The sequence below is a fragment of the Lepeophtheirus salmonis genome, chromosome 4 (assembly GCF_016086655.4).
Source record: "Lepeophtheirus salmonis chromosome 4, UVic_Lsal_1.4, whole genome shotgun sequence".
NCBI lineage: Eukaryota > Metazoa > Arthropoda > Copepoda > Siphonostomatoida > Caligidae > Lepeophtheirus > Lepeophtheirus salmonis.
Window position 1 is genome coordinate 18,822,146 of NC_052134.2, and position 14,832 is coordinate 18,836,977.

General features: G+C 30.9%; 1 protein-coding gene and 1 long non-coding RNA gene across 4 annotated transcripts; one reads left to right on the plus strand and one right to left on the minus strand.

The window, feature by feature from the left end:
- Positions 1 to 118: 118 nt before the first annotated feature.
- Positions 119 to 9,763, minus strand: LOC121116952 (uncharacterized). 3 transcript variants are annotated; one of them, XR_005863990.2, is made up of 3 exons: positions 9,229 to 9,763; positions 7,253 to 7,595; positions 119 to 932 (listed from the first exon to the last, which is right to left on the minus strand). It is a non-coding gene; the product is annotated as an uncharacterized lncRNA (long non-coding RNA). The 3 variants fall into 3 exon arrangements; XR_005863991.2 differs by lacking the exon at positions 119 to 932 and adding an exon at positions 1,014 to 4,465; XR_011779684.1 differs by lacking the exon at positions 119 to 932 and having other exon boundaries at positions 6,529 to 7,595.
- Positions 9,764 to 9,827: 64 nt separating this feature from the next.
- On the plus strand, positions 9,828 to 14,643 carry Scamp (secretory carrier membrane protein). Its single transcript, XM_040711272.2, has 8 exons — positions 9,828 to 10,156; positions 10,234 to 10,437; positions 12,409 to 12,487; positions 12,543 to 12,671; positions 12,735 to 12,891; positions 12,964 to 13,062; positions 13,138 to 13,267; positions 14,178 to 14,643. The coding sequence occupies exons 1-8, from the start codon at positions 10,112 to 10,114 to the stop codon at positions 14,367 to 14,369; spliced, it is 1,035 nt and encodes a 344-aa protein (XP_040567206.1). The 5' UTR covers positions 9,828 to 10,111; the 3' UTR covers positions 14,370 to 14,643.
- The last annotated feature ends 189 nt before the right edge of the window (positions 14,644 to 14,832 follow it).

The following is a 14,832-nucleotide window of genomic DNA, read 5'->3' on the forward strand; positions in this document are numbered from 1 at the left end:
CTCTACAATATTATCAACTATATTAATGATAACGTCGACTAAAATTGTAGCGACCTCATTCATTAGTACACGTTTAAGTTGTGCGTACAAATATCACTATAACAAAGGTATCATATGGATAACGTTATTGCTGTTGATTCATTGACTACATCACTGTTTTCCTCCATGCCATTAAGACTGAATTGAATTACTCAGGGTAGTATTCAATCGTTTTCGATCACCATAATTAAGAAACCAAAAATTTACTTTACATGGTATTTTCGAAGTAATTAGGAGATAGCATTGCTATTTTGTTCAGACTGTGAGAGAGACAATTGACATTCAACATCATTTGAAAATGTTGATTAAGATTTTTGACTGTTTTTCTTCAATAATGAACCCCTTTAGTCTCTTGCCACATAAATCTGAGCAAAAACGTTATGAATACTTTAGTCTTTTTTTGTTCCATTGTCAGCCTTCTCAACTTTTTCTAAATTCATTAAATAAGGGCAACTAACAATTACCCTAAAGATCTATACTGCAGTCATTGATCATAGATTCGTTAAAGGCAAGAAGATTATCATTTCTTATAAGTTCTTTCTTAATCTTTGACAGCACTACTTTACTTGGGGGAGTTCATTTACTTTGTGATAGTGTAGTAAGAAGGAATGGCTTTGACAGTATTAAGTTTAATAAATTTTACAAGATTTGGATGAATATCGATATGGAGTGGGACATTGCAGGAGACATACATCTTGTTCATATCTTGCATAAAATTAGAAGCACCAGGACTTGATTCGATTCTATTCTTTAAGTAAAGCTTCAAATTATTACTGTGAATACAGTTTTACTTATCCTGTTGAAATTGGAATTTTCTAAAGGCTTGGATCCCAAAACCACAAAGGAACATGACAAAAATCTGGAAGACTTGCCATAAATCTATAATCTTTCTCCTTCATTATCAGCAAAAAAGGAATTAGAATGATATATTTATATATAGCAATTATATGATGAAATTTAATCTTTAAAAAATAAAAAATAATTGTTATATTTAAATGTTGTTGTTATATGCATAATATTATATTTGAAACATGTAAAATGTGAATAAATTTTATCAAACATTCAGGAAGACAAGCTATAAAATTAACATAAGCTTTTATTTTTAAATTGTACATTATTTTTGTTTAATTTTAAAGCAAACTTCAGTAATATCTATTCACAATTATACATTTAAACAATTTGAGATGTCTTTTTTTTTTTTTTTGGGGGGGGTCTTGATTATGTCGATGGAATTTTTCTTTTACGTCCTACATAACATTGTATCCGATTCTCGTCAATAGCAATTTTTTAATTAAGAAGTTAATATGATATCAATATTTAGAGGACATGGCAGTTTAATATTATAATATCAAGGCTACATATGGTAAACTCTTCCCGTATCTTTACTGAGAGCATTACAATTTAAGGACACAAATTTCATCAAATTTGAACAATTGGTAAGTCATTCAACCTAGATAAAAAATGAGTAAGTTAATGGATTCATATTGTAGAACTTCTTGGCTATGCAATACTTGTAGGGAAATTATATGTAGTTATGATAAAAAGTCCTTTTCGGACTAAGAATAGAGTTTGGATCCACTCCGAAGTCATTCTTGGCATCTTTTTACAAGATACAGAGTAGGAATAGTATTTACTTTCTTTTCAAACCTCTCCGAGATATTTACAGCTAATCTAGTAGACGTCATGATGACTAAGCTGCTCTTCTCCAAAACATTATACAATTGGCAGGGCTACCATGTTAATTTTCGATTTCTTTTTTTAACATACTGGTAGATAGTATTATTTTCAAATCTGATTATATTAATAAATAATGATGAAAATCCAGTATAGAATGGGTATATAAAAAAAATAAATAAACCGGAAATAAACATGGTAATACTGACGAATTGAAGAATGTTTAGGAGGAGAGAAAGAATAATGCTCTTGGCGCTTCATGCATTAGATCAGCTACAATCACTTGTGACAAGGGAGGAAGGAGAAAAGGAAATAAACAAGGACATAAGCTATAATTACTCCGATGTCGATCCCCAATTATATTATGAGTCCAAAAAGGACTTATAATTATCACTCCGCAACAAATCCTCAGGGTTACGCTCCGTCTTTTATGCGAACATACGAATGTTCAATCAGGTTTTGAATCTATTTAGTATGTAAGAAAGGAAAAAAAATCAGGAATCACTACTCAGGAATTAAATAAAAATGACAATTGCTAAGGAAAAGAAAATTCCTTCTTCAGACTGCCAATAAAAAAAAAACGGACCAGCTAAAAATACACTTGATTTTCATCACTGTTAATAAAGGTTCACTGGGAAATTATTGTGGTAAATAGTTTGCAGATAAAAACTTTGGGGTAATATCGTTATGTACATTATCATTGTGAGACAAAAACGTTGTGGGTAATATCACCGTGAAGCAATATGATTGTGAGTAATTTCATTGCAAGCCAATATTAGTGTGTGCAATTTTGTAACAATTTATATTATATTCAGACAATAAAACTATTGAACGTTGAAGAAACATGCCAGGATAAACCCTTTCTAATCTATAATACACCCTGGCTCACAGGTTGTTTTGGTGAACTACTGGATCTTGAAGCAAGTTGAATTTATACGCCTCCACTTCCCTGAGCATCAAGGTACGCTTCTAATATGCAAAAATAAACCCTGGCCCACAGGCTGTGTAGGGGAACTACTGGACCCCGATGCAAGTTTTATTTAGACGCCGCTTCTTCCCTGATTATTAAGGTACCTCAAAGACCAGCAGTTGGCCTATGCAGCCTGTGGGCCAAGAATATTATAGCATGTTAGAAGGGTTCCTTGGTGCTTAGAAACGTGACGGCTGTGGAGTTTAAACTGACTCGGCGTCCAGCACTTCAAACGTACAACGACAAGGCAGATGTTTATTTTGGAATATTAGAAGGGTACCTTATGCTCAGGGAAATAACGGCAGATAAATTTAACTTGCCTCAGGGCCCAGCAGTTCACCTATACAACCTGTGGACCAGGGTGTATTATAGCATATTAGAAGGGTGTCATTGGTGCTTAGAAGTCCAGTAGTTCACCTAAACAGCCTGTCGACCAGGGTGTATTTTTGCATATCAGAAGGGCACCTTGATGCTCAGGGAAGCAGAGGCGTATAAATTCAACTTTCCAAAAAAAAATTAAGCCATGCCCATGTGATTAAAGGAATCGAAGAATTTCCATGTTTCCTTAATAGAACCCTTCACTTTTGTGGAAGGGGTATGTTTTTTACTCGGTTGTAATGAGCCTATTCAATCCCTAAACGTATCTAAGGAAGGACCGGAATGAGCAGAAGTTATTTTAATTAAATTCAAATAAGAAACCAGGCTTATGAATGAATGAATTTTAACCCGGCATAGACTCGGTATGATGGAAGCTACACGACAAGCAGGCGTTCCCATTTACATATGCTCCGTTTTTTTTTGAGCTATTGATTTTATTTGGAGTCTGGAGTTTTTCACCTTAGCCAGGAGACTCCATAGAAGAATCTGACTTTGGTCTGTTTCAACAAGGGTGGCAAGGTTCTGAGGATCAACCAACTGGTTTGAGATGCATTACGATTGTTTTCCGATGATGGGGGCGATATATTTCTTTCTTTCGAGCATTTAATATTATGTAGTTTTTGGGTTTCATCGGATCGATAGTCCAGTTGTATTCTGGACTTATACAGTTAGGTACCGAGTAAAAACTTTGTGGGAAAGTTGGCAACTACCAGCACGATTTTATCAAAGCCTAACGAGTGGACAAGGTCATTGGTAAGAGTGATAATTTTGGTAAGAATACAAAAGCGTGCGAGGAGAAAAGAATAAATACGCATGGCATCATTGATTAAATAATATACATCTGCTTCTATCAAGAACGTTATCATTCCCGCCTTTATTATTCAATATTAATATAATATTAGATGCTGATAGTCGATAGAGAAATGAATAAAATCCCTGAAATAACGTGGCCTTCTGTTTGGAATTCTGAAAATGGAGGCCCAGGAATTTGGAAAATACTGACCGGATGAGAAACAGATAGCTTGTCGGATTTGTAGATATAAATGTGCCTTTAGTCCCCTGTCTAAAATTCCACGCCACTCCTTATCCTCATCTCATATCAAGAGCATGGATATAGATCTAAAAAAATCAAGTTAATGATGAATACATCAAGTCAGACTTTAACTCTGATCTCACAAAGATGCTTATTACATGTAATATACCCTTATCCATTGCTAATCATCCTACGTTCAAAAAATTTATGGAGAAATACACGAGTAAACACGTCCATTCCCGAGGAACCATCATTAAAATAATGGAGGATATTGGTAATGATGTCATTTATAGAAATGCCACCATTGTAAATTGTGAAGTTGAGATAATTTTCAGCATGTCTTGCGTCCTCTACACCAAATTACGATCAAGCTATCAGTAAAAAGTATAAAACATTTAGTAATTTTGAAATGAAACTCTGAATTTTGTACCATCTAACACTAAGTATTCATTTTTTTATAAATCTAATCATAAAATATGATTATATTTTAGCTAAACATATCAAGAATTATGATACACAACTCATGAAATGGCAAAAAAAAACTGCTGAAATGGTCACAACAACGGTAGTAGTAGCTTTGGATGGTTTGCAACTACTTTGTCTTACACTACTTTCTTCACTTAAGGCTTAGCTATGGTTGATAAGCTCCAAGAAATGGGGTTCAGAAAACTCATAAAAGGCAAAAACAACTGCTTAAATGGTCACAACAACGGGGGAAGTTGCATTGGGTGTAGCATTATAATTAGCAACTGTGTGTATCCTTCATGATAATAGTATGTTGTTATACAAGCATAAATAACCGGGGGAAATCTTTTTTGGGTGCTCTTAATAAGGATTAATATCGCCGGACATTACTACATAATTAGCTTTTGCTCTAAATCTTTACGATGTCATGTTAGAAAACTACATTAAGTCAAGAATGGTTGCCTGAATTGTCTTATCAGTTATAAAGGAGTCTTATTTTTGTATCTAAGATAACTAATTAAGGTTTAAAATTTGACTGCATGGATTAACTTTTCTTTTTTTAGATAAAAATGAAATAAATGAAAGTGGGATTCTAAAAGCTGTTCGTACTAAGATTGGAAGAAGATATGGATTTAAATCTAACATTATTTTATGATTTTGACATTTACTTTATTATTAATAATTATTAATCTCTCATCGGTAGAGATATATCTATCCTGTGGACAATTGTATATGCAACTTGCACATAAGGAAAAAGGGTGATTATATTTTTGATTAAACTCCACTCTTACTTTGTCGTTTTATCCGTTATTATTCTGAGAATATGGTTCATAATTAATTACAATTTCATAGAGTGGGACGTTTTCAAATTAATGCATAAAAAACGTATAAGTCAATTATATGTAGTTTATATTCATATTAAACATTTTGCTAATAAATACATTCGTTATACCCTCAAAAATCATAATAAAGCAGGCATATGATAATCACATCAGTATTTTAAACAATGATACCATAAGTCTTTCTCCCCCTACCCCCCTTGCACGCGTTTTTCTCTACAGAATTATCAACTTTGATTATGAGACCTTTATACATCTCAAGATCGCTAAAAGCCTCATGGGGGAGTGTCGCGGCAAATCTATCATTTTAGTTTAATATTGCAATTTGTATTATACAAACCACGTTAGCATAATTAATCATTACAAGTTTGAATTTGTCAAACAATTGTTGCAAGTTTGAACTTGTTCAATTTTCTCATTTTGTCTATTAGAGCCAAAAGAGAGAAAGAGTTATAACTTGGCTTACTATTAATGCACGCCACCAAAAGGAGTTCTTCACTGTGAAATGTGAATAATTTAATATAATCCCTTTCTCTTAGTGTATGCTATTTTGTTGTTAGTGTAAGGAAGAAGTATAATTTGCTTTTTTGTATTCAATAAAATAGTATTCTCATTACAAACATTGTCGTATTTATTTACTGAGGTAATAATATTCATCATATTCATTGTTGAGGGTTGCTATTCGTACACTAGGTTACAAAAATAGATTTCATAAATATACAGTCTACTATTCTTTACACAGGGTGTCTGAATAGTAGTATCATATGAAATATTAGCAAAAAAGGTCCTTTCTTTAATAGCATTGGCATGTACAGCTAGAGCTAGTTCTTTAACTTTACTAAGTTCAAGTTTAGGCCATATTAGAAGTAGAATAAATTTAGCAAGTTTTTCTTAGAAGAGAGACTGGATCCATTCAGACATATCATTGAATATATAAATAAGAGTAGAATTAAAAGATAAATTGTTTGTGACGTTGAAGGAAATTGCCAGCCCTTTGCAACTCAGACCGCTAATAAATGGTTAAGAGATCATGCAAATGACAGGTATTATTATTGAAGTTTTTAAAGCTCATAGCTTAAGAGGGATTGTTTTAGCTTCAAAAAGAGCTAATGACTGTTCAGTTGAAGAAGTTATTTAACTACATATGTTTTTATTATAAGGAATCACGAGCTTTTCATCGGTTTTACAATGTTCCTATAAGGAAATAGTTAATTTATAATTGATAAAATATTATTTTATTCAGTTCAAGTCGGTGTTAAGTTTCGAAGTTTACGCCGTATCGGAAATTGATATTTAGTAAAGTATATAACAATTGTGTTTTAATTTGTGTTCCTTCTTTCTAACTGGTTTGGAGTAAATTACTTTATAAAATTACAAATATATAGCTACGCTATGTCATAAAATAGTAGACATTAACTAAGTCTACTTTTATAAATAGTAGTATAACTTTCGTTATACCCTCAAAAATCATAATAAAGCAGGCAGATGATAATCACATCAGTATTTTAAACAATGATACCATATGTATTTTTCCCCCCTTCTCCTTGCACGCGTTTTTCTCTACAATATTATCAACTTTAAATTGATGATTGATGTAAGAGAAGGAACAAATGTAGTGAAGGGCAAGGGTAGAGGTGTGAGATTCAGGGCGAATCTTATTGTAAAGTTTTGGTGTCTGTTTCTATAATAGCTAGGGTATAACGGAATTACAAATAAATAGCTACGCTTTTAATAAATTATGACATTAATACAGTAGACTTAGTTAATGATAATGTCTACCACTTATAACAGTAAATATATTGATTTGTAATTAAATTTGTTTATCTATTTGATCTAGATGTAGAACTGACTCACCTGAGGAATCATTCAAAAGGCCCTCATTCTCCGAATAATTGTCCTGTAGTTCTACGAAGCTGAAATACTTTTACTTCTTATCAATGATAATTTAGACCGACATTGGTTAAGTAATTTAAATAAAAATAGATTATTTTATATTCAATCGCCAAGCAACCTTTATCTCATATTGAATTCATAGACCAAATAATATTCTCTTTTTTACATATTCCATTGGGTATTGTTAAACAATTATTTTCATTATTGTGCGAGGAGATTTCGACCAACAGTAAAAGGGAATCTTAATTGTCTTATTGATTTTGACGAGAAAATTGTTCAATCAGAGATTTTTGGTGGAGCAAATCTTGAAAAAAAAATTATATTATACTTTAAGAAAAAACCATTAGAACAGTCGTAACAAAAATCATGTCAATTGCCTAATAAATCACGGTGTTATATACACAATAATATACAGTGTTTTTTGTTGACCGTTATTGATGTAGGATACTTTAAGTTCCTCAACCAATTACAAACCCATCTTGAGAATGATAGTCAGAGACGATAATTAATGAATGAATGCTTAATCATTGCAATTCGTGGCAAATAATGAAACATTTTATCTTTTAAAATTGGAGTAATATGAATGGAAATCATGATTACTTAGTATTGTAGCATGAATCATCATACAATATATTTATTATTTTTTTCGGCAATGTGTCCGTTGGGCAACATGGGCATTCAGCAAAATATCTCTGGGTAAAAAGGGTTTCGGCCAAGTGTCCTAAAAACTAAATTAGCAATTTATGATTAAAAATTATGTACTATTTTCCTAGATTTAAGAAACTCCAGAGTATTTTCTTGAATTTTATAATACATATGAACTACATTAAACTATGTATTACTTAACATTAATTTTAAGTAATCCATGATTAAACAAACCCCTTCGGAAATGGTATTTGAGTCACATGATTGTTCTAGAGAAGTGACTTATGTCATTTAAAAGCCCTTCATGAGATTATTTAGAAAAACTATTAATGAAAAATATCTAACTGTAAGCTTTATATCAATTATACATACGTGATTGCAAACATTTCTAATTCAATAAATAATTAGTCAGTATGAGTAATCATGAAACTTAAAAGTTACATTTGTCTACTTTGTGGAGTGAATATTAAGTCAACTTCTGATCGTAGAGTTGTGACAAAAGAGAATGCTAAAAATATTAGAAGATAATGTTGGATGATTAGGATACTAATTATTAGTATTTTCCGAATGGGATTTATGGTAAGCACAGAACTTAATTGCGAAGAATCGAAAAAGGAATTGTTTCACAGTCGTCATTTCCCAAAGTTATCGATTATTCTATATTTTTTCCAAGTTTTTCGGGAAAGTCAAAAAAGAGAGTAATACCATCCAAAATATCCTAAGCAATTAAAGGCCGCTCATATTAGATTCAATTCTAGAAGAAAAGGTGGTATGAGTTAAATAGAGGAAACTTCTAATTAATATTCTACTATCAATTTACATGAAAACGCTAAAAAATAATTAAAAAATATTTCAGATCACGAGTTTTTTAGTAATTTAATTATTGTAAGAGGGTCATAACTTTGATATTAATTAATAGTTTTTCTGAATTATATAGTAAAAACCTATTAAATGGAATAAATTACTCCTTTGGAACAGTGATGTGACTCAAACTCCGAAAATGTGTGTAACATTATAAAACATTATTGTTGATAACATTGAATTCACCTCGAACAATTCAAATATAATGTATAGCTTGTTCGCAAGATTAGAAGTTATATACACTATGTATATACTTCATATCACTTAGCAATTATCACAGAACACAGTAAGTAGATACCAAATGTGTCAGATAATAAATATGTGTACAATATCGGTTTAGTATTTGAGACATAACTTAACTACTAGTTGTTAACGGCAGATCACGTGACATAATTAATAGAAATAAATATTAAATAATTGGAGTTAAATACATATTATGAATGTTGGGATAACTTCAACCATCAATACAGCTTAATTACATAATAGATTTCATTCAAAGTACATTTTGGGGTACACATTGCATTTAGTTGTATAATTTCCTCTTTCTGAAAGGAATAATGATATAAGGAAATAAGTAGTCCTAAAATTGATGATATAACATTTCACATATTAGAGTAATACATCGAGTTTAATTCGTTCTTGGGCGGAGCACGTAAGTCAAAGCAATTTATCCCATAAGAAATAGCTTTAAAAATCGCTCTGTATGCGGCTCTTTTGTCCCGTCGCCAAACTTCGACCAGCTCGTATCCAACCAAAAAATGTGTTCTTATGTTAGTGCAAATTTTGCTCAGAATCCAACTCGTATTATAAGTTACTAGTACTACTGTACTCAATTATAATTACTAATTAGTATTACAGTAGCATAATTATGAGTCAAGGAAATAATATGATGTACACAATATATTCGAACTGTTGGTCAGAAATTATGAGTTATTATTATATCGATGTGGAAGTTGGGAGGATTCTATCATTCTCATTCAATATGAGTATGGTAAGAAGCAAGAGTTTATTATTATTTGCAGGTAGAAGCACTCTACAGTCTGCACTCCACAGCTAGGTAGCTATGCTAGGCAGTGAGTCATGTATAGATGGCGCTGTTTGTCGAGCTGATAAGGGAAAGCCACCAAAAAACGTAATTCATCATCAGTCGCGAAAGAGAAAGAATAAAATAGGAGACTTCATCTGCGACTTGTGGCACTACGTACACATATATGTATATGTAATTTATAAAATATTACTAAGAAAAGAAAGAGAAAAAAAAGGAGAGTAAAACTAAAATAGAAAAGAAAAGGAAAAAAGAGCTCCTTTGAGGCAATGGCAAATCCTTTCGCAAGTATGGAAGCCGAAAATCCATTCGCAGTAAGTTAATATATATATATATTAAATTTTTACGATTCCTACTGTTCCTGCAAATAATAATGTCACTTTATTTCCAGGATCCATCAATTCAGAGTGTGACTCGTGACCCTAAACAAGTAAATGAGTCCCTTGAAGGCTACGATCCCTTTGCCAACCAGACCACTCCATCGTCCAAAAATGGAGGACCTTCGGTCATGGAGGAAGTTGTTTCGGTTCCTGAGCAACCGGTTCCTTCTTACACCAGGCCAGAGTCTAGCTATGTTACGACTCAAGATCTTGAAGTAATGTTTTACTCCGTCTACTCCTTTTAAACGTGTATTTATGAGTATTATTATGTGTGCTACATGGCATTGTCGAGGTGGTGGTGTTCAGGTGCGATGAATGCTGTTTCAGCTTTCTTCAATCATAAATCCTTTCAATCAACTCGAATGTTGTGAATCATAAGTTAATCAACGAAGTTAAAGTCCCATTTTTCGTGTCAACACGTAAAATATGCGTATAAACGACACCCTTCCAAATTTGTGATGTGAAATAGGATTTTGTTATAGCAATGGACGTAATTTGATTTCATTGCTTTGAATAGTTCAAATTATTTATATAATAATGCCACTTTCCATAAAAGTTGTCAAATTGATTGATAACTACATCATTATGAGTAGGTTTATTTAATATATATACGAGTATATAAAAAAAGCATCAACTAACTATTTCAAAACTTATTATTAAATTGTATTGAAAAAGTTATAATGCATCATTTTGATATCCAAAAAATAATTGGAAACTTGAAACACCATACATTTGGACATGTTACCTCACTAACACTGTACAGACATATAACTCATGTCATTATACATTTATATTAAATCTTTATGGGACTAATATATATATTTATTGAATATTTAATTCGCCACTCAAATGTTACTATATTATTAATTTCATTTTGCACTTTTTTTGTCACTAACAGGAACTTCAGGTAAAATTGTCACGACTTTTATTAGTTAGCCCTTCTTGTTAGTGGTACATAAATTAATTTGTAGGTACCTTTTTAGTTATATATATGCTCGATTCAGATGAATTCTTTACTAAAATACGGATATATATATTTTTTTTTTTTTTTTTGATTATTTTATGTATTATTGCACTCATTCTAAACAAAGTGATTTGCTTGCATACCATTAATTTATATTATTATACACATCTACTAAAAAAAAAGAGCTTATCTATAATATATATATATACTATAATATAATATAGAGTACTGACATTCTCCTCCCCTTTTTTTGTTTCTATTAATTATGTAATGATTAGTTAAATTCAGTTAGTAATACTTATGTAACTGTAATATTTTTAGCTTAATTAAGTATATATTTTTTATTCTATAATCAAAATAAAATGAAATTTAGTCAGAGCAATCAATCAGAGGATCTAAAATTTAAAAAGTGAGGCTTTTAACTATGATTTTTTATCATTGTTTCTGTTTCACAATTTTGTAATTGATATTAGTGATGGGACGATTAATCGGAATCTGTTTGCTTATTGGGGAATCAGGAAAATAAATTGTAATTTCTTATTCTTATGTATTACTGGTATTATGTCTCTTCTAAGTTAGGAAAAAAAATGAAATATTTCCTTTCAAGATACCGGAAAATACCATGTGAATTTATGACTTTATTCTTACAATTTTATAAAGGGTCGTAATAGAATTATGCTCAAAAACTGAGTAGAAATAAATTAAACCTAAAAAAACTAACGTGTTCTAAACACATACCTTCGGTGCAGAAACGGCTATTTTTGATTAAGTTTTGTAAATGTAATGCATTTTGTCTCATATCTGGAACTTTATTAAATGTTTCTAAAAGTATATGATTCTGTACTGGCTCGCCTGTTAGACTCACTATTAGGGATGTAACATTGTCCGACCAACAAATGTGCAGCACCACCACTTCTCTTTTTCTACTTATTACGCACTAACCAGTGATTCTTGTAGGAAATTAGAAATATGATCAGATGTAAAATAGTCCAAAGATTGTTTTCATTAATATAAAAAATGTCTGAATTGGGAATTTTTACTAGAAACGACATCGATAATTTTTTTCAAATCGTTCTACCACTAATATATGCATATATATTTATGATAATATGCATACAATTGGTTTCTAATCCTCTACGATTTATCTGATTATATTTTCAAATAAATAAATATTTTACTGCTTAACTGCATTATTTATCCTTACTAATTTTTATTTTTGTAGAGACGGCAAGAAGAACTTGATCGAATGGCAAAAGATTTGGAACGGCGTGAAGCTGAGTTAAAGAATTCTCCGTATAGAGGTAATTATTTTATTTTTAAATTTGAATTTTAATATTTTCACTCTTTAAAAAATAGAAAACCAAAATAATTGGCCTCCTCTCCCGTCATTCTGCCCAATCAAACCATGTTTCTATCAAGATATCAATGTAGATATTCCAGTCAATTTTCAGACCATTGTCAGATATTTATATTATTTGTGGATATGTAAGTTTTAAAAGTAAATATGTTAATAACTTAATGTAAATTTTTCCATGTTTATGTTTTTAGGGCATGTTTTTCTACTATTGATAAATGTTTTGGTCGCTTTTATTTATGTTTTCAATGATGGAGACATTTCAACATTCGGGTTAGCGTTAGTATACCTTGTCGTATTTACACCTCTCTCCTTCATATGCTGGTTCCGACCTGGCTATAAAGCATTTAGGTATTATTAAATGAATAATAATACTAACTTGAACTTCCGTTAAACAATTTAAATTTTTGTTTTGTTTTTCAGAAATGACAGCTCTTTTAATTTCATGGTATTTTTCTTCGTATTCTTTTTTCAAGTAATTGTTAGCGTTTTTAATGCTATTGGAATTGGGCAAGGCACAACGTAAGTTACTAAATTTAAGTAACGTATTTATTTTATTATTATAAATGATATTTTTAAAATTCTATTTTGAATCAGTGGTTTAATAACATCGATTGGTCTCCTACAAGGAAATACTGGTGGAAAGATATTTGTTGGTGTTTTTATGCTTCTCATTGCTCTGGGATTCACAATTGCTGCACTTGCAGACATGTATCTCCTTAATAAAGTTAGTATTTATGACTATTTTATAATACAATTTAATCGTATAGGTAGTTTATTTGTCGTCCGTCTATACTAAAATCGATCCTATTTATATATATTTTTAAACGCTCCAATATTGCATTGCTCCATCAATTAATGGCTATATTTTAAAATTTCTGGGATATGTTGATTTACACAGGAATGTTAACAATAGCCCAGAGTATCAGTTTGTAACCTTTTTACCTCAATACTGTATTTAAATCTTAACTGAGCTATTTTTTGGGTCAGAAATGTTCATAATCTTTTTTTATAAAAATTAATTTATCATTCTTTTCATAAGTACAGTCAAATTTTGTCTTAAGGCCACCTGTTTTAAGTGTGTCACTGCACTATGCGACCTTATCCAGTTTTCAAATTTATTATTGTTACAAAATAAGACACCTGGCTTAAGAGGCAACTTGCATAACTGCTTAATACGGGTTGACTGTATATATATATATATTTAATGGATTTTCAAATGGACGTTTTTAAACAAGATCAAAGTACCTACCAGGTAAAGATTGAAGAGAATATATTTGGTTCTGATATAGGCTTTAGAATAGTTACATAAATATGTTGCTTCGAGAATTCTTGGGAATTCAAGTGCTAATTGCCAAAGGATTAATGATAATAATAATTAATCAATAATAAGGGTAGATAATTAATTATTTGAAGAACACTAATGTGATTCAGGGTCATCTTTGATTATAACAATTATCTTTGTTTGCTTTTGTGTTGATGGGCTACACTATTTAATTCTGACTTGCCTTATATTGACTTCTTTTGATTAAAATATCTTTAATAATAGGTCCTTACTATCCATTGAGCCATTAATGACTAGAAAAGTGCATCTGTTAAAAAAGATTATTAATATCATATCACTCATTACTTTCTAGATATATCAGCTTTTTAAGTCTAGTGGTGGAAGCGTTGAAAAAGCACAACGGGAATTTCAAGATGGTGTAATTAGCAACGACCAAGTTCGTAATATGGCTTCAGACGCGGTTGTTTCTGGATTTAGAGATCGCTTTAGTGGCAATGGAGCTAATAATACAAATCCTCCTCCACAACCAGACAATCGTTATTGAAGTGATGATGATGTGCTTATAATTGTTGATTTAAGAAGCAAGATTAATAATCCCTCATAAAAAAAATACTTTATAAAAATTTTGACTACCTTTTATATTTAACTAAAAAAATAAATTATACTGTATTATAATATTACTTTTGTCAATTTAAAATTATTATTACTATTTATGATTGTTGTGTATAAATATCGCTTCGCATTCATTGTTAATTTTTCAAAAATAAGTGAGTTTGACATTTTTATTTATATTAAATATATGGAGGATATTAGTAGAATTATCTAATAAAAATAATTAATAAGATGGTCCATCTGCATCTACATGCCTTCGTGGGGGAAATTTATGGGAGCTGGGACGTTATTAATATAACTAAGTAACGCGAATTCATTAGCGAATGGGATGGAAGAAAAGAGGCATCATTGCATGATAGATTTAAGATTACATATATTCTAGTTGGTTTTCTGGA